Source organism: Diachasma alloeum, unplaced genomic scaffold (assembly GCF_001412515.2).
Source record: "Diachasma alloeum isolate Michigan unplaced genomic scaffold, Dall2.0 Dall_scaffold_00651, whole genome shotgun sequence".
Classification (NCBI taxonomy): Eukaryota; Metazoa; Arthropoda; class Insecta; order Hymenoptera; family Braconidae; genus Diachasma; species Diachasma alloeum.
The window spans coordinates 604,226-626,023 of record NW_021680783.1 but is presented as its reverse complement, the minus strand read 5'-3'; the positions used below and the strand labels follow the sequence as shown (position 1 = coordinate 626,023).

At 36.3% G+C, this 21,798-nt stretch overlaps 1 protein-coding gene across 1 annotated transcript; it reads left to right on the top strand.

The window, feature by feature from the left end:
• Positions 1 to 589: 589 nt before the first annotated feature.
• On the top strand, positions 590 to 20,236 carry LOC107043981 (transmembrane protein 208). The gene is made up of 5 exons (XM_015265709.1): positions 590 to 765; positions 1,033 to 1,191; positions 16,461 to 16,597; positions 18,223 to 18,307; positions 19,990 to 20,236. The coding sequence occupies exons 1-5, from the start codon at positions 760 to 762 to the stop codon at positions 20,122 to 20,124; spliced, it is 522 nt and encodes a 173-aa protein (XP_015121195.1). The 5' UTR covers positions 590 to 759; the 3' UTR covers positions 20,125 to 20,236.
• Positions 20,237 to 21,798: the final 1,562 nt, after the last annotated feature.

Here is a 21,798-nt window from a genome sequence, read left to right as displayed (position 1 = left end):
GGCCCCCCCAGCCGGGAGTCCAACCCGGGTCTCCCGCAGGCGAATCCCACACTCTAACCACAAAGCCACCGCCATCGGTAGAAATTTAGTATTATTTACTTAATAGAAAATTTATAGATCCATATTATTAAATATTTATTTCATCATCAATTGGAAATTTAGATTATCAATTATTTTACTATTATTCAATTTCGATTAGTAACTTTAAACCTTGACCAATGTAAGTCGGAAATTCTTTTAATAAATATTGAAGAATTGGAAGATTAATGGCCATCCCTGCCAAAAGCTTTTGCGGGATTTTTTTTGAACGTGTAGGGGAGAGTGGGGTAAAATGGACACTAGACTTTTGTTTTAATTACTCATAACTGAAAAAGAAATTTATGAATTGAGCTCAGTTAAGGCTCATCACAAAGGGAAAGAATTGTTCTTTGCAATGAAAAAAACTTATTAAATTTTATCAACATTTCAACCCGTCATTAACATTTTAAAAAAAGTCAAGTGTCCAGTTAACCCCAACCACCCCTACGTCCAACGATGAAGTAGAGAATGGCATTACCGATAAAGTTATCAACATTCCTGACATCCCAACCAAACCCGCACTTCGTGTCAATTGGTGTCAATCCCGCCGCGTCTCGTAATCATCCACGTGGATGAAAAAAGTGGTAACATGAATGATTGATTCTACAAAATCATCATTACTAGTGTTAATTATCACCTGTTGACTCTCACCACCCCCCACCGGCAACCACCTGCACGAAAATGGCTGTAAGTTGTTGACACTCATTCCTCGCTCCAAACTGTCATTCATCCGCTCCAATTCACAAATTCGTTATTGTGTCAATTTTGAATAAAAACTCGAATGTCAGTCTCGGTGAATGATGAAATTTGACGTGATATTCCTGGTGCATTCGTCACGGTTTAAATCATCCTTACGTTTGAGTGACTAACCTTAAAAAAATTTGGACTCTGATCGTCTCATTTCGCCTCTATTTATTACGAATTTATTTATTTATTTTTACTTTTTCCTTTCAGCCGCCAACAAAGAGCACAAAAGTGGCGACGAGAGGAGCCAAACAAATTCTCGAGGAGAATGTTTCCACTTTGAATTTTTATAGGAACATGGTCTTCATTGCCTGCGGAGTTTATCTCGTTACTATGCTTGTATTTTTCTCGTTCACAACATTGACAATAGTAAGTCAAAATCAAATTAATCATTCATCGTTCATTTAAGTTCGTTGCCTCACATGCGAAAGATTCCAAGTTCAAATCCCGGCCGGGTAGAATGGTGCGATCTAACCATTTAAAGCGATGTAAAATAACGATAAAAAAAAATTAATCATTTTACATTCAGAGCCGAAAACAGATGTTCTTAACCCAGCAAACAGTATGTCGACAAATTGCCGAAGTCCTGTTAAATTTTAGATGGCACTGGCAAAAATTGTTTTCTGGAAAAAAAGTCTTGTTTGAACCACAAAAATCGCAAGTTGAAAATGAGACGAATGAAACATTCAAAACATTTTTCAACATTTGAAAATTGTGAGATATCAAATTTGTATCACAAAAATGGATTTAGTTGTTTGAAAAATTTGTTATTTTCTATGCAAGCGAGAAATTTAATTTCTACCACAATCTATTCATTATTGTACACTAAAATGTGCGTTTTTTGGGAACAAAGGGAGAGTCGTTTTTCGTATTAGTTATCCGGTACTCAAAGAATTCTTAAATAAAATAATAATGGAGATGTAACAGTAATCTTACAGCCCGGTGGTTTGGCGCAGTAAGTTCGTTGCCTCGCATACGAAAGATTCCGAGTTCAAAACTCGGCCAGGTAGAATGGTGACATCTAACCATTTAAAGTCTTGATCATCATCGCAGTATACCCCAGCTGGGTCGAAGCGATGTAAAATAACGATTAAAAAAAATAGTACTCTTTGAGAAGGGATTTTTCATGATTAACTTCACTTTATGAAATGTTTCGTTTTTTCAAAGCAGAGCAATTGCTCATGTTTGAAACTTCGTACGTTCTGTGGGCGATAATTAGCTTGCAATGTCTTTTAGTCAAGCCAGAAATGTTGCAAGAGTTCCCCCCCGTTTGGAATGAAATTATTTATCAACAATAACAAAATTTTAACAGACAAAATTTGACTTTCGTTTTGACTTTCCTTTTGTAAAAACAATTTTCTGTCAGCAATAATTTAATTAATTAATTTTCTATCAGTGATGAATAACTTTTTTTGACTTTTCAAATTTATCTTGCCTTGTTGCACTTGGAGTGTATTCATACTGCTTTAACCCTAGTCTGCTCACCAAACCCAACCCTGCGACTTGGTCACCTCCGCGGGGATTCGCCGCCGGGTTATTTAGGCTTTAGCGTTGCCGAATTCACTCTACACTACCCGGGCGCGTTTAATGAGGTTCCGGCAACGTCGCGTCATGGGCAATTTCATTTAAAGTAGCTCTACCCCTACGGCTGGACTCGTTGAGTGCTTTTGAAAAAAAAAAGATTCTAAAAATAATTTTTTTGATGTCTAAATTATTAAAATAATTTATAAAGAACATAAGCATAAGAATTATTTCGTTATTAGTTTTCAATAAAAGTATGAATAAATAGATTTTCAATTGACTAGCTTGGAAAAATTAGTGGCACCACTGTAGGATAATGTGACTGGTCAGAGAGGTGAGAGAGGTCCCGCCAAGTGACAGCTGACCGAGCCGTCATTGCCACGTTTACTCCTGCTCACAGTCTCCCGTGATTCTGGTTGAAAATTGTTAATAATAAAAAAAAACGATAAATCGTTATCTAACAGGTGCCAATATTTTTTATTATTTTTTTTATCGTTTTTAGGAAAAAAAATAAGATTTTAATCTTTGTTTTAATCGGAGCTGTGTCAAATTTAGCGTTTTTCACATAAGCCCCTGTGTTAAATAATGAATTTTCAACATTTTCATTTATAAAAGCTTGAACGACAATTAAATGAGGAAAAAAATTACGATTCCGAATCACACAGGTTTTTAGGCGATTTGTTGTAGTCTTTAAAAATCTTTGAATTGAAATATAACCTCCTAAGGATAGAGCTACTTTAACGTGAGAAAAAATAATCCATCTGTCCGAAATAATTTATTTTCTTTAGGAATTTTGGGAAATATGTTGTTATAAAAATTATAATATTTTTTAGACACTTCAATTGACAAAGTCAAATTTTTTTGAATGTTTCCGGTTAGCCAGTCGATTGTAATTAAAGAAAAACGATGCGGGGTTTCTCTCATAGGGTGACTAGTCTAGGTTCAACCCCTCACATACGGCGTCCATATAACGCGGCTTGTCCCAACGGGAGACTTACGGCGCGTCAACTCCGTTATTCAATGAGCGATAACTTGAAAACAGTTGAACGAAAAAAATTGAAATAAAATGCATTGACGGCATTGAACTTTGAAATAAACTCCCTAAGAACTTTTTTTTATTCCATAATTTCCTAATTTTTTACACCAATTTCGATGTCTGCCGACAATTGGTTACCGAAGTCTTCGAACACGCTAAATTTATTTATAACAAATAAATTATTCAATAAATCGAAATTTAACTTCTGCCATTCGATAGAAGGATCATTAAAGTATTTTCAGTAAACATTTCAAAATTTTTGGGGAAAAGTTTGTCGATAAACGAGATGATTTAATACGATTGAATCGGTTCGATGTAAAATCTTCATCTACAACTTTTGTTCATAGAGAAAAAAATAGTCCACTGCAGAGACAATTCCATTGACTTTCCAAATATCTTTCCCAAATGTCAATATGTCTCTTAGAATTCGAGAAAATAATTTTTTACTGTTGATGAAAAGGGTCGCTATCATGCATTGACCCCGGCCGATAGGACAAGCTTATGGGTCGATGCATGGTATCGACGCCGTACGTGAGCGGTTCAGGATGTACTACGCCCTTTCGGCCAAAATTCGCATTTTTTTCATTTCTCTGGCAAATTATTGATCGGATTGACACGAAATAATACGCACAGAAAAACCTAAACGTAAATTACGTTTATGAAGTCGTATTTTACGCTTTCGAAAACGTATTTTACGTTTGAAGTTAAAGCGTAAATTACGCTCAAAATCGCCGTAAATTACGATTACATAAACTTAATTTGCGATGATTATGAGCGTAATTTACGATTGCGAAATCGTAAATTACAATGATTATAAATCGTAAATTACACTCAAAACCGTCGTAAAATACAATCACATAGACGTAATTTACGATCTTGTAGTCGTAAATTACGCTCAAAGTTGCCGTAAATTACCATGATTTTTTCGTATTTTTGATAAACGTAATTTACGTTTCGATAAACGTAAAAGACGCTTTGTTTACACTGTTAAAAAATGTTGTCTCAATTTTCCGTGCCAAATTCTGGAAATTTTTATCGTGTTTCAATTCCACTGAAATTTCAGGAAATCTTGTCATTGAAAATTCAGAATCTCGTGGAAAAATAAAGCACTGTAAATTTCCGTTCCATTTTTCCTAAAAATGAATAGAAAACCAGAAAATTATGGTAAATATAATCTTGAATTTTCAGGATGTGACACTGAATGCGATTTAGGGGGAAAACAACTGGAAATTTGATGCAATTTAAGGGGATACTATTATGATTTTTAAAAGTCGTGGGATATTAGAGTGGGATTTCTCATGCATTGAAGATCGATTATACATGTCTTAAGACGAATAATTAGTGCAAAAAAACTAATTGTTTATTGTTCGTTTGCCCCGCAGATGCTTAAAATGTTGAAAATAGTCCAGGGCCTCCAATTGTTGACCGACAGAGGTTTTTTCAAAATTTTCGAAAAAATGTGTACAATAGCAATTACGAATTAGTTTTTTGAAATTCGACTCCTACACAGCTAATTCCGTTTTGTTTACTATAAAAATTTGCGCCATTCATGTAAAATAGGCAGAAAAATTATCCTTAAAATATTAAAAATATATTCTTGATTCTTTCAGAAATATTTTTCACGCTATTCTACATGAATGGTGCAATTTTTTTATTAAAATAATAATGAAATTAGCCGTGTAGGAGTTCAATTTAAAAAAACTAATTCGTAGTTGTTATTGTACATATTTTTTCAAAAATTTTGTGAAAAAAGAAACCTCTGTAGCTCAAACATTGGAGGCCCTGGACTATTTTCAACATTTTAAGCGTTTGCGGGGGAAACGAACAATAAACAAGTCTATATCTTCAATGTATGAGAAATCTCAGTCCAATAGCCCGCGACTTTTAAAACTCATCATAGTGGTCTCCCCTTAACAATGAATATTCTTATTAGATTGAAGAAATAAATTAAGGAATACTCGTCTTTATGCCCCTTAAAATTCTGTAATTTTACTGAATTTTCAGTGAAACCTGTAATTTCATGATTTTTTTCCCCTAAATCGCATTCAGTGTCACTGTCCTGAAAATTGATAGTCAACTGTCCATGAAATTTAATTTTTTTTTACCAGTGTAGGCATAATTTACGTTTTGCTAAACGTAAAATACGGTTTGTTTAGGCGTAATTTACGTTTTGATAAAAGTAAAATACGCTTCGTTTAGGCATAATTTACGTTTTGATGAACGTAAAATACGCTTTGTTTAGGCGTAATTTACATTTTTATTTCGACCGTAAAATACGTTTTCGTCACAAGGCCCGGTAAACCGCGATCTAACCGAGCGAGGCGAGTTTACGGGTCTTCTGACGAAAAATTGCATTCATCACAAGGTCCACAAAGTATTTTCTGACGAATGTGGCTTTATTGGCCGAACCGAAGGCGAGGCCTATAATCACATTAGTCAGAAAATACTTTGTGGACCTTGTGATGAAAATAACTATTTTTTAAAGCCTAAATTCCGATTTTCATGACGGAAAAAAGCCACCAGACATCATATTGACGTTAAGCGTAAATTACGTTTATCAAAACGTAATTTATATTTAGCAAAACGTAATTTACGTTTAGGTTTTTCTGTGTGTATATTGTTTTTGCGTTTTATCATTATTGACTGACTCACAAAGTTTCATGGTAGTGGAATCATTTTTCTGCATTTTTTCTAAAGTTTTGTGAATTTCCGAAAAGTTTTAGAAAAAACGCAGGAAAATGATTGCACGATCATGAAGTTTCGTGAGTCATTAAGTAATGATAAAACGCAAAAACGGTATATTTTTTCACGTCAATCCGATCAACAATTTGCCAGAAAAATTTTAAAAAACGTGAATTTTGGCGAAAAGGGTGTAATACATCCTTAAAGATATCCAAGAACTTCGGCTATTTTTTTCTCCGGTGATAACGTTTTTCTACTTTTCTATTCGAACATGAGAACTTTCATTCGAACCCAATTTGACCCTAAGTTTCCGGACATTTTCCAATGATTTTATCATTTAAACGTGGTAAGTCTGAATTTGAATCTTGATATTAAACCCTCAGAAAACATTGAAATCTTAATGAACCCTGTGGAAATGTGCCGCCGTGTTATTTAGACTTCAACGTGGCTTCTAATGTTATTTAAGCGAAGTCGTGGCTTCTACAAACAGTGTAGGATAGTTTGATCTTCAAAGAAGTATTGTCAGTTTAATGAAGGATAGAAATGAATAATTTCCATCCGCATGCTGAGGGAAATTTTGTGAGAAACAAATGCGGAAGAAGTTAAGATAATTCTTAAGATAATAATGACGTTTAGTATTACGGAGAATTCAAGGATATATGAGTATCATTGAAGCGATTGCAGTAATCACACGACAGAATAAAAAATTCTAAAATCTCTCGGCCGATCAAGGCTGATGGAAGGGATTTTAGGAAGAAAACACTTGAGTGAAGACGAGTGATTTCTTCAAGGCTGAGTGTACTTTTGAATAATCTGCTCGATTCTGTTTCTCTCCCAAGCATTCTTCGTGTGGGAGACTCGGAAATGATGTGGTATAATTGCGTCTCGAGAACATAAACTATCAGAAGGAATTAATTTGGAAAGAAATTCAAAGATACTCAGGTGTCAGTTAGGCATATCTCTAATCAGCCAAATATACGCGTCCTCCCGCTTTCAGCGGAGGAAAAAGTTGATCGAAAAATTGCTCTTGCTGGGAAATTCTGTTGAATTTCTATTGAAGCTCTATAAGAATTCATTATATTGAAATATCTATGGGGCATTCCATGTTATTACGTCTATTAGACAGAAAAATAATCAGTAGGTCTTACATTATAATTTTTTGGGATTTATTAAAAGAAAAATAAAACTTTTTTTCTGTGTGATTACAGCTATGAAAAAATTCAATAGAAAACTGAATTCGGTTCGCGAATTCGTTAGAAAATTCCATTGGCAATTCTATTGCCAATTCGCTGGGGATTCTATGGGGATTCTATTAAAATTCTAGAGAATTCTCGTTAAAATTCTTTTTTTTTCCGCAGATTCTATTAGATATTTGATAAGAAAAAGTTAATGGATTTTGATTTTTCTGTTTGAATTTTTCTCTTGAAGATTTCTTCAATTAAAACTAAGGATTTTCTAAAAATCCTTAAAACTAACGGATTTTCCAAGTTTTTTCTGCTATATTTTGTTTTGTTTTGCATTGCAGGGCTCCGAGTGAAAAACACCTCAGAAAATTCATGCCCAAGTATTCTTATAGAAAAAATTCCCAAAGAATATTCATATAGAAAAATCGAAATCTGTTGACATTTTCCTAGTAAATATCTCATAGAATCGATGCAAAAAACAAATAGAATTTCAACGAGAATTCTTTACAATTTTAATAGAATCCCAATAGAATTTCTAGGGAATTCCAACAGAATTTTCTGGCGAATTTGGTTTTCATATGGAATTTTTTCATATGTATACCGAAAATTGCATGAATATCCTGCAATGGCTGGAACCAGTACGAAATCCGTCATTTTGGAGAAATATTGATATGACATTCATGAATATTCAATTCCGCGATTTTCGTATCTTTCGAATCAACACATGGAACCTTCGTAATATTCAAATGAAGTGATCTGCACTATTGCTAGTATCCTTGTACCAATTTTTTCTAGGTTGTCGAAATTCTTAATGACGGGCTGAATTCGGAGTAATAAAAGACAATGTTTCAGGGTCGTGTTTAAAAATCGCATTATGATATTTATCTTTTGCGAATTGAAGATAAGATTCGAGACGTTATTTACACATTCTAGGAAATTCTTTACAAAATCTGTTCTGTCTCTTCATTAGCGACGGATTGTTACTCAATAAACTTTGTAATTAATGCCACAATAGTCGCGCTGGATTTAATAAGAAGCAATATTGAACAGAAAACAAAAATATATAAACTCGATATAAAATCCTTAAAGTAGGATCGTATTCTAAAAAGAACATACGCCGTAAGCTGTAGCGTAATGCTCATTCCTCGAATTTCATTGGTCGAACATTCGGATCCGCCCGCACGTGTTTGACTTCGGTCGGCTTTCGGTTTTCGTGTCACGATTTGTCTTTAAGGGGTAACGGAACCCGTCGCACGTAGAGGTTAGGGGTCCCCCCTATCGGTATTGCAGGTTTCCGTGGTTTTTTTGATTTTGTACGTGAAAAGTACAAAAGCCCGTAAAATATAAATAAATGGATACAAATAAATAATAATGGTATGGAAACATTCTACATTCTATCTTTTGACTCGTAAAAATACTTCCCTCTTACAATTGGTGCCCTGTAAAGGACATGTTATCTCCTGGATACCACCCAATGATCATAAACAAGTTTTTACGAAAATTACGCAACAAAAATACGTTTTTGCACTCAAAATCTCTGTCTTGGACCTCACTCGATCGCTCTCTTCTCATGAAAATAGCCATCGGCTAAGAAAAATCTACAAAAAAATCGGTTTTTCTACCATGACTTGGCAAATTCCTACAAATAAAATGGTGTCGGCCTTGCCCTGGTCCTTGCCGTTAAATAATTTGCAATTTTTTTTTGCATAAATAAGAAAAGTATGAGAACAGAGCGATGCGTTCCGCTACTTTCAATATGGGGAAAAAGTTTCATTGATTCTCATTGCATAGAATCCAAGAAAACTTGTTTTTGGTAAACCTCTTTTTGTGGTCGGTTCCGTTACCCCTTAACACGCGCGCTCAAGCGCGCGATCATTCTCGTGATATAAATGTGAATGAAATCCAGTTGGGTCACTGGGTGTAATAGGAAAAATAAATTAAACAAGACCGACTGTAATGGTTAGGTGGGTGAGGTGTTGCTCCGGCGGACATCCAGCTAAGCAGCGTTGAGCTGGGTTAGTACTTGGATGGGTGACCGCTTAGGAACACCTCGCTCGCACAAAAATTGCGGGCGGTAGGTACGGTGTAGCGGCCTAGTGTCTCCATCTAGTCAGAGTGTGACAGATGGATATATTAGGGCACTGCACAATCGACCGGCTGTGCCACTGGGGTTTTACATGGTTTCCCGTGCAGTCCTAGCTCGAATGGGGCACAGCTAAGAGTAAGACGGCCATGATACCGCAGATAACAATGAGAGGAAAAAGAAAGGAGGGGAGGGAGGCTAGAGGAGGAGTTTCAAATCGAGAATTACTTCGATAAAACCAATGAAATAGAAAAAATAAAAAAAATAAAAATAAATTAAACAAGTGGGAATTTGGTTTTGTTACAACATAGTCAATCTATTTTTGCTAATAAATAAGCAATTTGCTTTCAAATGGAATTTCTATAACGATTTATTTGAAATAGAATTCAATGATTCATTCCCAACGTTGGCAGCCAACATTGCTCCAACGTTGACAACGAATATTACCCTGACGTTAAAATTTTTTACCTTTCCCTGAATATTGGTTTAAAAATAAATTTGGTCAACAACGGATGATGTGTGATAACTGGGAAATTTAAAATAATAAATGCAATCCAAGTAAATGTGTTATAATTTATTTTCGTGTTATCGGGATAAAATAATATTTTTGTTTAGAGAATCCGTACCCTTTGAAGCACTAGGTGCACGGAGAGAAATATTCAGTAGAAATTATGAAACCATTCTCGTAATCCGCAATGGGGAGTCCTTTTCTGGCAATTTTTATAGGAATGTAAGAGAAAAAATCTGAAACATTCACAAAAATGCTCTACCAGTAAGAATGAAACTAATATACTCTTTCATTAATTTTATTAGTAATCTGATTTTCTGAATGAAATTTTTTGCAGTTGAATTGTGCGAACATGATGTTTCAATCATTTTATTGTTCTTGTTTTTTTCCGATTTCCTTCATTTGTTTGTAGTCATAGATCGGTACATATAGTCACGTTTCATCTATTGCAACATTTTTTGACGTGTTTACGAGTATTGCTACCTTTCATTGTATTTCTTAAGTGCGCCGGAAACTTTTTTCCGCTCATTGGGTGTTTTTTTATCGTAAAATGTAGTATATTGCAACAACCATTGTACGTGGTTGAAATCACGCGGAGGCCACCAAAGTAGCAGGGCTGCATATGATGACCAGGAGCTGGTCACTTGGGAAATCACTGAACCACTCAACTGGAAATTAAGGAAGAAATCACCAGAAATTACTGGAAATCAGGTAATTTCCATTTACGGCAGTGATTTCTAATGACTTCGGAAAATCATCGGAAATCAGTAGAAATTTTATAGTATATTTCGATACGAGTGCGAAAAAGTGTTTTTTGGATCATGCACTGACAGACTGATTCATTTATTCTAAACGAGATTCGAAATATATTAACGAATGGTAGAGACGAATATGACCAAATGAATATTCATTAATAGTTAACGAATGGTTTACTTGAAAAGTGAAAATCGAATCGATGAAAACTTCTCAAATGTGCATTTGTTAACTGTTAACGAATGAGCATTTGGTGAGACCGAATAGACCTCCGTCTCCAACCAAATCCATTCGTTAACAATAACTAATTCTTTCTATCAGTGTGGGAGGTTTAGGGGAGGGTGTGTCTGTACCGCCCACCGAACGGGAAATGCCAGTTTTATATTTTATATTTCAACTTGAGTATAAAAAACGTATTTGTGAGACTTCTTTAACTATCGAACTCGTTATTCTCGAAGTGTAGACGCCTAATTCTCCTTAGAATCCACAAAATTGATTGAAAATAAAAGAGAGACCCTATTGAGCGGTACTACCCGCCATAGGGTAATACCGCTCGGCACGATTCCAATGCCGCTCATAAGGTTTTGCGTGTATCGCTCGCGCCGCAACCTAACCTGTACTCGAGTGCTGTCGAGCAACTACGTGGCCGATACTATGAACGGTATTACCCGCTCCGCTCGGCGTCAACAAAATTGTTGATAATTATTTATATGAGTGGAGTTTTGAGTTCGAATTGGTCTCGAATTACGCGTGAAAGTACCACGAATTGAATAACCACAGTTTAATATGAGAATTCAGCGTTTGAAACTATCAAAAACAAATTGTCTGCAAATTTTGCACTGTAAAGACCTCAAAACTTCGTTACGTGGTTTTTCATATTTAAAGAGGTAAATAAAGTGAAATTTTTCCGGCCATCACATCCTATCATCAAATTCTTTATGATCAGAAACAGAGAGAAATTTTCAAGTTGATGGTTGTGGAGAAAATCGGGTGAGCGGTATTACCCGCTGAACGGTACAGGGACACCCTCCCCTATAGCACGAGCCGAAAGTAAGTGATATAATGCCACGAGCCAAAAAACACTTTTTCCGTACTGCTCTTCACTTTTCCTTGTCCGGGGATTGGTATCAGTCTTTCCCCGAACTCGTAATAGTGAAAATCACTACGGAAAAATATCGTTCACGACTAGTGCCATGGGATTTTTTACGAAAAAACCCCATGGTACTAGTATACCAAAGAAATAGTGGAAGAAGAAATAGTAGAAGAAGTATAGTGGTATTTATGGCGTGGATTGATGAGTGCCATGGGGTTTTTTATGAAAAAACCCCATGGCACTCGTCTTGAAATATACTATTCCCACATGAGTATCGAACCATATTTTTCATCACAATTTGTGAAAAAGGGACGTTCCACACATTGTGGACACACTTCGCGTGTCACAACTTGTCAACGTGAACAAGAAATCATCGAGGAATGTTTTTTGCTACGGCCTTTTTGAGTCCCCTTTTTCAGATCTCATTTCGACACTCTACCCCACCCTATGTATGTGGCTGTGGATTCTATACTGTACCGCATTCGCACTCCTGTAGAACATAGGAGTAGCACAGGAAACCACAGGAAACCCATGCCGGTACAGGTGGTAACTCTATTAGCAACCTCCCGCTCGCCGGAGCCTCCCGTTAAAAAATTTTGGTTCCACTGGGAATCGAACTCACAACCTTTCGCACTCGGGCGAGACTTGCGTCTGGCCCACTCCGCCTTCGATGTCGGTTGTCGACAAATGTGAAAGTTGAAAGCATTCAACTTTTCTATACAACTTATTCTATTGAAATATTTTCTATAGCAAAAATGGAATGAAAAATACTTGGAAAATTTAAGGAGAAGAAATTCTACAAAAAATATTCAAAGAAAATAAGTTATATCGAAAAATCTAATTGAATTGATTTTCTCTATTGAATATTTTCTACTAAACCTTTCAGTAGAATCGGCCAAAAACTAATAGAAAGTTTTTGTACGTGTAGGATTGATTGGGTGGAAAAATGGTAGTGAAGTTTAATGGTTCAGTAGAATTACAACGAAAAAATAAAAATCCAAAACTGAAAAATACTGTTTCAAGTAGTTCTAGACTTTGTTTTGGTAGATTTTCCATCTATTTCAAGTAGTATGCCTGTAAACATACTTCTTCATCAGTCCGGATTTTGATTTACACACTGACAAAAAAAAGTTTTTCGAGCAGTACATCTTCACTTGTGTCAAAAAACTCACGGCTCGAAAACTGAGAAGAAAAAAATATCTCACACTGAGAAAAAAAACCTTTCATCGAAAGATTTTGTACCTGTCCGAAAGATGAGGGGCAATTTATTCACAACACTAAAGCCACTTCTCGAAGCAAGTCAAGTGGTTTTCCATTGAAATTTTTTTGAATTTAGACTTAAGGTATTTATGGCGTGGTCACGTGGAGTAAAAAAAAGTCAAGAAATTGTTGATTTTTTTAAATACATTCTTTGATTTTTTCAAAACCCCTATCCAAAATCCCAGATAGCCTAGGAGAATGGGTGGAACACAGGAATTTTTCTAAAAAATGCATTTTAACATGGGCTCTTATGGGAATTCGGAGAAAAAGTTTTGGCCGAAAATAAATTGTCCCACGGTAACTCAAAAAAATGTTTAGAATTCATTAAATTTTTTAATGTCATCAATTAATAAATGATTAAATATTGCCCTGAGCCAAAAAGCGAAGCGGAGCTTTCAACGCAGAATTTCTCGCTTTTTCTGTTAGCCTATCTTCAAATATTTTGAAATTTTGATCAAGAGTTTTAGGGAACTCTATACATTTTCCTGTTGCCTTGATAACAGTTTCCGTCATTCACTCCCAATAGTAAGAATCCATTGTCAGTAAAAAATCAATCATTCGGTGATGATAAAATTCTATTGGTCGTCCTCGAAGGCCCCTGAGTGGTCGGTACACTACAGGGAGTGGGGGGCAGGTGGAAGGGGGGGGGNACAGGTATAAACCGGGGCACTCTACCAACGGCTGTCATTCTGCAACTTCCTCCAGTAGTAGCAACATGGAATTCTTTGGAAAGCTCATGCGCCTCCTCGGTGTTGGCAAACCCAACATGGATCCAATTGCAAATCTACCAGTAGAAGTGGTACAGTCTATTTTCAGGCAGCTTGATCCTCAATCGCTGGTGAAGGCAGCTCGAGTATCCCGGGGATGGCATAATGTCTGCCGAGGTGACCCTCGACTGAGGGCCACCGCCAGACGCTTTCTCAGGCGGAAGAAAAGGCTTGCTTACGATCTCCACAGGTCGTCCAGGAGAACCACTGAGACAGTCGTGGTGCCTTCTCGGAAGCCACACACTGACTCTCGTCCAGTTGTCTTCACTTATGGGCCTTCTGGTGTCTCTCTGGGGCGTCCGAAGCATCAGTGTGTTGGACGACCTTCTGGACCTCGTCCTCTGGCGATAGTAACCAAGAGAAGGTTACTTAGGTGTTAGGTAGAATAATAGTAGGTAAGATAGAAATTTATTGCATAGAGTAAGCATTGCTGGCCAGCAAATTAGTTTAAGGTGAGTGTAAACTGACAAATTTAATAAATGCAATTGAAAATTAATATGATGTAAAATTAATTAAAGAAAGTTGCTAATAAAGAGAAATTCAAATTGTATAAGAATGCTTGACCCTTTTGGCTACGCCGGACATCCCTTCCGCTTGATCCCTCTGATTGTTTTGTTCTTTCATTTTAAATCAACGTTGCATCATTAGATTATAGTGGATTTTGACTTAAGGCCTAAAACTTTTCTGGATAATATGAGATTGCAGCCCGGACCGAAGGCGAGGGTTGCAATCATATGCGCTAGAAAAGTTCTTTTCCGTGCTGGCCTTCACTTTTACTTGTAAACGAAAAGACTTTTCGGTTATTTTTTGTAAACGAAAACACCCAGTTCGGCCACTCGCTTGAACGTAACATCGCTGTCAAAAAATATTGTTCGACACATCTGAGACGGGAATTTTCAGCTCATGTAAATTCAGCCGGAATGACAGAAATAAATGTAAGTGATGTAACATTTTAACTTCTTTTAGCGGTGACGGTAATGTGAAGAGGGCAGGGGGAAGAAGGAAGGAAAGAATGTACGGTGGAGGAACGTTGGGGATACGTTTAGTTTCAACCTAATTTCAACGTACAATCTGGAAAAAAGAGACGGTATTTACGTCGAAAGTAGGTTGAATCGGTGCATTTGAGCCTGTACTCTGGACAACGTACTTTCAACGTCCTAAACCCACCAGTGTATCTTGAAACTACGTTGGGAGACCTGGTAAATTTCGACTCGGGCAGTGGTCAAGCGGTTTGAATACTACAAGGTGTCCCATAGCATGTGACCAAAGTAAATTGCAAATTACTTGGATACAGTAAAATATAAATAATTGTTCTTTTTTTATTGTACAAGGAACATTCGGCAAATTACAATACAATTCCTTCCAAGTGTCCGCCATGACTTATACTACAGAACTCTATCCTGCGTTCGAAACTGGTATAGATGCGCTGTATTGTGTTTGTATCAACACCTCGGATGGCATCCCTAATTGCGTCTTGCAGCTCTCCCACCGTCATCGGATGCTTCTCATAGCACTTGTCCTNGTACAATTCCTTTCAAGTGTCCGCCATGACTTATACTACAGAACTCTATCCTGCGTTCGAAACTGGTATAGATGCGCTGTATTGTGTTTGTATCAACACCTCGGATGGCATCCCTAATTGCGTCTTGCAGCTCTCCCACCGTCATCGGATGCTTCTCATAGCACTTGTCCTTGAGAAAACCCCATAGGTAAAAATCGCAGGGATTTACTTCCGGACTGTAAGGCGGTCATTCCATGCTCCCATGGGCATACTTAGGGTAATCTAAGCCTAACGCACGAGTGCCGTAAACGGAAAAAAGTATTTCAAATACTCCAGCAGTCCTGTGTAGGGCGGCACCATCTTGCATAAAGTAGAAATTCTTGACTAACTGATTTTTTCGTGCCCAAGGAAAGAAGTTCTTCTTCAAAAACTCACAGTAAATATCAGCACTGATTGTCGGACTCTCAATAAATTCAAGGAAAATACCTTTTATTGTAATTGCCGCCCATGCAGTGACTTTTTTCGGGTGTGAGGACTTGGTTTCAGTAACGTGAGGTGACTCAGTCCCCCAAAAACCATCGCCTCCTCACTTAAAACTTGATGTACAGAAATTTTGTAAGCATGGAAGTTTAAAAACACTTTCAAGATGCGGTGAAGTGAAGTTTTTGAGACTTTCAAGGTTTGAGAAGCCTCTCGAAGAGTATCATTTGGATATTTTTTGAAATGTTCTTCAGTTGTGCGGACCACTTCATCCGTAGTTACAGTACGTGAAGGACCAGGATGCTCCTGCCTTCTATCGTCTAGTGTACCGTACTGATCAAATTTCCTAATTATCCTGAAAATACCCATAATTGGTCGAAAAATGCGTCAATTTTCAACAAAAGAAGAAAACAAATTTTTTTGGTTAGTTGGTTCATTCCCTTTATTTACCGTTTGAGACTCGAATCAGACACTCCAGTGTGTGTGCCATACTTAGAATGAAATGCTCTTATAGCTGCAGTAGCTGAATCTTCTTTTCGGGAATATGATTTGATGAGGAATGATTTTTGTTCGATGGTTACATTTTCACGCACGTGAGGCAACGACCTTACCCACTGCGCCAGGTCGTTGGGCTAGGGTTTTCTATGAAATTTTTTGTATGTGGAAGCAATGGGTTGACTGGTTAACATTTCATGTCCGACAGAGAAACGAGAGGGTAAGTTATCACAGTTATTAATCATTAATTCTAATAATCAATGTTTTTCTTTCAGTCATTAACTGTTCTTACCGCTGTAACGTACGTAGCTAGTTATCAATTTATGGCATACATGGCGCGGCCGAAGTTCGGTGAATCTGGACAATTACTGGATTCCGGAGTTGATCTCAACATGGAGGGCGGAATTGCCGAGTGAGTACCTCGTGACCTTGGTATTTTAGACTTATGCGGGATTTTTGGTCGAAATATATGGAGAGAAAGACTTTGGAATACAGTAGAGGCTTCGTATAAGATACCTTAGGGACAGTAAGAGAGTGGAATTCTGGGAACCCCTATATCCCCACTACGCCCATAGAGAGGAGAACAATAATGATCAGCGGGTTTCAAATAAGATACCTCGCTTGTTGCACCCGAATTCAATGAAATTTTCATTATTACTGAATGAATATCAATAACTAATCAATTTATATTTGTTTAATATTTTGAATTTGTATCGCCCGCGTTCCCTTTTCTCTCTAAACATAATCCCGCGTGATAGAATGGCAGCTGATGTTGGAGGATTGTTGGTGGATTCGAGAATAATTACAGACGAAAAATTACTATTTTTCTATGGGAAAAGTGAAAAAAAGACCGATGCTTATTTCCATTACTTGAAAAAAGTGGTGTGACCCCCCCTTAAGGTGATTAGACCCTCATGATAACTTCACTAAGCTACCGGGACCTTTAACACCATTTGATCCTTATAACTACTCTCTTCCCGTTGAAAAATGACCGGGGCCGTAGGTATCTTATAAAAAGCCCACGGAACATAAACATTCGGGAGGCGATAAAAGTGCCGAGAGTGGGGGTAGGCCTCGAGCGCACGGAGCGCGAGGTATCTTATAGAGAGGTATCTTATGCGAAGCCTCTACTGTACTCACAGAGAAAATAAAGTTTCTGGTTTTCATTAACAGTGGATTTCAGTATTACGGAGTACAAAACATGCTAGATTCCAGTCGAATTTCTCTGAGAATAAAAAAAAGTTCTGACGAGAAAAAATATATGAGCTCTTTGGAAAATTCCAATTTTTAGATTTCTTCGATTTTTTTCCTCAGAATTGGTAGAGACGATTATGTTTTAGTATAGAGCAAGTTGAAGGCCATGACACACCAATGAAGTACAATTTGTTTTCAACTTTTTTGATGATTAGTATGGCACTTTTGCAAAATGAATGATCGAAAAAATTTACATTGTAGTTTATTGGTATGCCATGGCCTTCAATTTGCCTCGCACTAAAATATAATTGTCTCTACTAATTCTGAGCAAAACAAAATTGAAAAATTTGAGTTTTCAAAAATGCTCACATTTTTTTTCGTCACTATATTATGTGTGTGAAAATCAAATTTCAAGTCAATGAATGGAAAATCCTGGTATTCCATGTCAGTAAAAAAAACAAATACACAGTAGCGAAAAAAATTGATAAAAGAAAATCATTTATACTTACCGACTTACCGAAACCCGGGGAGTGTGTAGTGAATTTGGCAACACTGGAGCCTAAAGAACACGGCGGCGAGTCCGCGCGAAGGTCACCAAAGTTGCAGGATTGCGTATGGTGACCAGACCAGGGTTAAATTTCTTACAGCATATTTATATGAAGTTTTTCCAGAAATTCCCATAAATTTTACTCAGTAAATTCAACTCCACATTCGAATCTTTCATAATCGGCAGACTCCGCTCTTTTTCCCATATTGTAATTGAAATTTTTCTAAAGAGGTTCTCCTTATCTGTCGATATTAAATATCCCCCTGTTTTTATCACTACCTTTCTGAAATTCATAGGCACGTTAAGGACCTTATAATTCTCACAGCAGGATGTCAAGTATTGTCTCTCATATCGAATTATTTCTGGTGGTTGTGGACATTGGTAAGTGCAAGAAAAAGTGGTTCACAATTGTCTATCAAATTAATCAAGTTTACTCAGTCGCACAGCAAAAACGAATGTCTGAACTTCATACACCTTTTGTAGACATTTTGCAGACACTAAAAAACTTCTGAATAAAATGATAATTTGTCTAAATTCCAAACATGAATTAAGATGCTTAGGCAAATTCAAACAAATTGCAGACAAATTTTCATTTTATTCAGACGTTTTTTAGTGTCTGAAAAATGTCTACCAAAGGTGTGTAAAATTCAGACATTGGTCTTTGCTGTGCGATTCATGTTTCCTTGAGTCGACTTATCTCACCCTATTGATGAAGTTTCAGAGAACTATACGCACGAAAAAATTTAATAGAAAAACGAATTCGCTAGACATTTCTAGCGGATTTCTTTTGAATTTTCTGTGGGCTTCGTTGCTCGATTCTATTGAAATGCTCACGAGAAAATATTCTATAGAGAAAGTAAACAGAATTAGATTTTTCTATACAACTTATTTTATTGAGATATTTTCTATAGAATTTACTCGGCTCAAATTTTTCACGTTTTTTTTCATTCTATTTTCCGTTTCTTTTCATCGAGAAAATCAAACAAAAAAACCAATGCTGTTGACTTTTTCTATGGAATATTTTCTATTGAATATTTCAATAAAATCAGCCAAAAACTAATAGAGGGTTCAATAGAAACCCAAAAGAATTGTCTAGCGAATTCACAAAGTTATTCCATTAAATTTTTTTTATACGTGTAGAACTAGCAATAAAAAGTATTGAATATTATTACATCATAATAATCACATAAAATTTTTAATTTCTAATTCTTAATTTTTGTCAGTCATTTTATTTATTCTATCGAAACACAAGGATAGAAATAAAATTTATGTCCTTTTTTGTATTCTTTTATTATTCGAAAAAATACATCGATTTTAAAACTTTCCGGAGACGGTGAAAAACTATTTTTTTTTCTTCAAGCCCACTTTTTTTGCATTTTTCCATTTCTTCTCGTTAAAATGTGATCATTAATCTTGAAAATATTCATATGCTTCCCATATTTGAACGAAAAACAGTCATTTTAAGTTTCCACCGACAAAAATTTAAAAAAATAATAATTTTCCATTTTCTAGCCGATTATCTCTTTTTCAAAAATTTTTAGTCTCCGATTCGTGATTTTTGCTATTCAATGCCATTCATTACATTCATCATTCTATCAAAAGGCAAGGATAGAAATCGAATTGATGGGTATTCTTTCATTATTCGAAGATATTTGATGGGGTTATTCGTCGGTAGGGCCGCAAAAGGTGCAGTTTTACAGCTGTCAAAAAAAAAAAAATATATATATATATATATATATCAAGAATAAGAATGAATCAAATTAACTTAATCTAATCCTAAAGTCGGAAAAGGCGAAAAAAAATATGGTAGAGACTAATCTCGTTGGCTAGTAAAAAAAATATTGATATAGTTTTAGTCCATTAATTTTTCCATTTTCTAAAAATTGAATCACCAGATGGGCACCCACATACACACATTGTCGTTAAGCTTCGTATTGTTCCGTTTCAGCCCACTTTTCATAATTTCCAAGCAAAATTAGGAAATCTTAAAACAGAGTGATTTTAATGACACTCTGAGGCACAAATTGATAAAATTATTTACAGTTGTTCTGTTTTGTATTTAGGCACCACTTCGAGGTTTCTACATGCTGTGGACTAAAATCCTTGCCCCCTGGTTCTTCTCGTCCCCAGAACCCCAACCCGAAATGGACGAGAAGAAGCAACGGAAATTGGAGCGGAAAATGGCAAGGCGCCAATAAAAAATTTCCCGTAAATTTTTCTTCAATTTCTCAATGGATAAAACATTCATATAAAACAGAATGACTCATCTCCACTGACTGTACAGCAAGATCATTAAAAAATTATTCATCAGAAAATGACTGCTTATTTATCCTCCTCCTTAACAATAGATCCAAAATAGAAGAAAAGAAAAAAAGAAATTCACGACAATCGTTGAATTCCCAGTATTAATTTGTGCGAAACCGACAATTGTAAATAATTTTATCAAATTGCTAAAATTAGTTACAATTGTTCTAAACTCCTTGCCCACTGGTTCTTCTCGCCCCCAGAACCTCAACCCAAAATGGACGAGAAGAAACAACGGAAATTGCTCAAGGGGTCTGTAACCACGATTTTGAGTGACACAATGATTTTTAAAATGATTTCCATGATTACTGATTTAATTGATTTCCAATACTTTTATTAGTGATTTCCAGTAATTTCCAATGACTTTTTTTTGAGTTGGAAAAAGATATTAATCGGGTCCACAGGGTAGAATTTATCTTTAGTTTCCATTGATTGCACCGGCAAGTGTCGTCAAATTCCCGGTGTTATTTTTTGCGAAACAGACAATTTTAAATAATTCTATCAAATTGCTAAAATTATTTACAATCGTTCTGTTTCTAAACTACTTCGCCGCACTCGCGTGTAAAGTCCGACTTACCTCACTTGTTGTGTAAAATACCATTGTGGACCTTGTGATGAAAATAACTATTGTGAGACTTCTTTAACTATTGAACTCGTTATTCTCGAAGTGTAGACGCCTAATTCTCCTTAGAATCCACAAAATTGATTGAAAATAAACGAGAGCCTATTGAGCGGTACTACCCGCCATCGGGTAATACCGCTCGGCACGATTCCAATGCCGCTCATAGAGTTTTGCGTGTATCGCTCGCGCCGCAAACTAACCTGTACTCGAGTGCTGTCGAGCAACTACGTGGCCGATCCTATGAGCGGTATTACCGGCTCCGCTCGGCGTCAACAAAATTGTTGATAATTATTGACATGAGTGGAGTTTTGAGTTCGAATTGGTCTCAAATTACGCACGAAAGTACCACGAATCGAATAACCATAGTTTAATATGAGAATTCAGCGTTTGAAACTATCAAAAACCTTAATTAAAAGTCCACAAATTGTGCACTTTGAGGTCTTTACAGACCTCAAAACTTCTGTACGTATTTTTTCATATTTAAAGTGGTAAATAAAGTGGAATTTTTCCGACAATCACATCGTATCATCAAATTCTTCATGATCAGGAACAGGAAGAAATTTTCAAGTTGATGGTTGTGGAGAAAATCGGGTGAGCGGTATTACCCGCTGAGCGGTACAGGCACACCCTCCCCTACACCGGCAAGTGCCACCGCAATTCCCAAAGTTATTAACTCCTTGAAATTGGCGCGGACAATGACAAGGCGCCAATAAAAAATTCTCCGTAAATTTTATTTTCAATTCCCCAATGAATAAAACATTTATTCAAAACAGAATGACTCATGTCCACTGCCTGTACAGCAAGATAATAAAAAATTATTAATCACAAAATGACTACCTATTTATCCTCCTCCCTAACAATAGACCCAAAAGTGAAGAAACGAAAAAAAAAACAATTTACGACAGTCGTCAAATTCCCGGTGTTAATTTTTGCGAAACAGACAATT

Bases quoted from the DNA above. Each gene is read 5' to 3' on its own strand.
- LOC107043981 (XM_015265709.1), top strand. The intron at 1,192-16,460 runs GTAAGTCAAAAT...TTTTTCTTTCAG, and splicing joins CGTTCACAACATTGACAATA to TCATTAACTGTTCTTACCGC. The intron at 18,308-19,989 runs GTAAGTGCAAGA...TTTTGTATTTAG, and splicing joins TCTGGTGGTTGTGGACATTG to GCACCACTTCGAGGTTTCTA.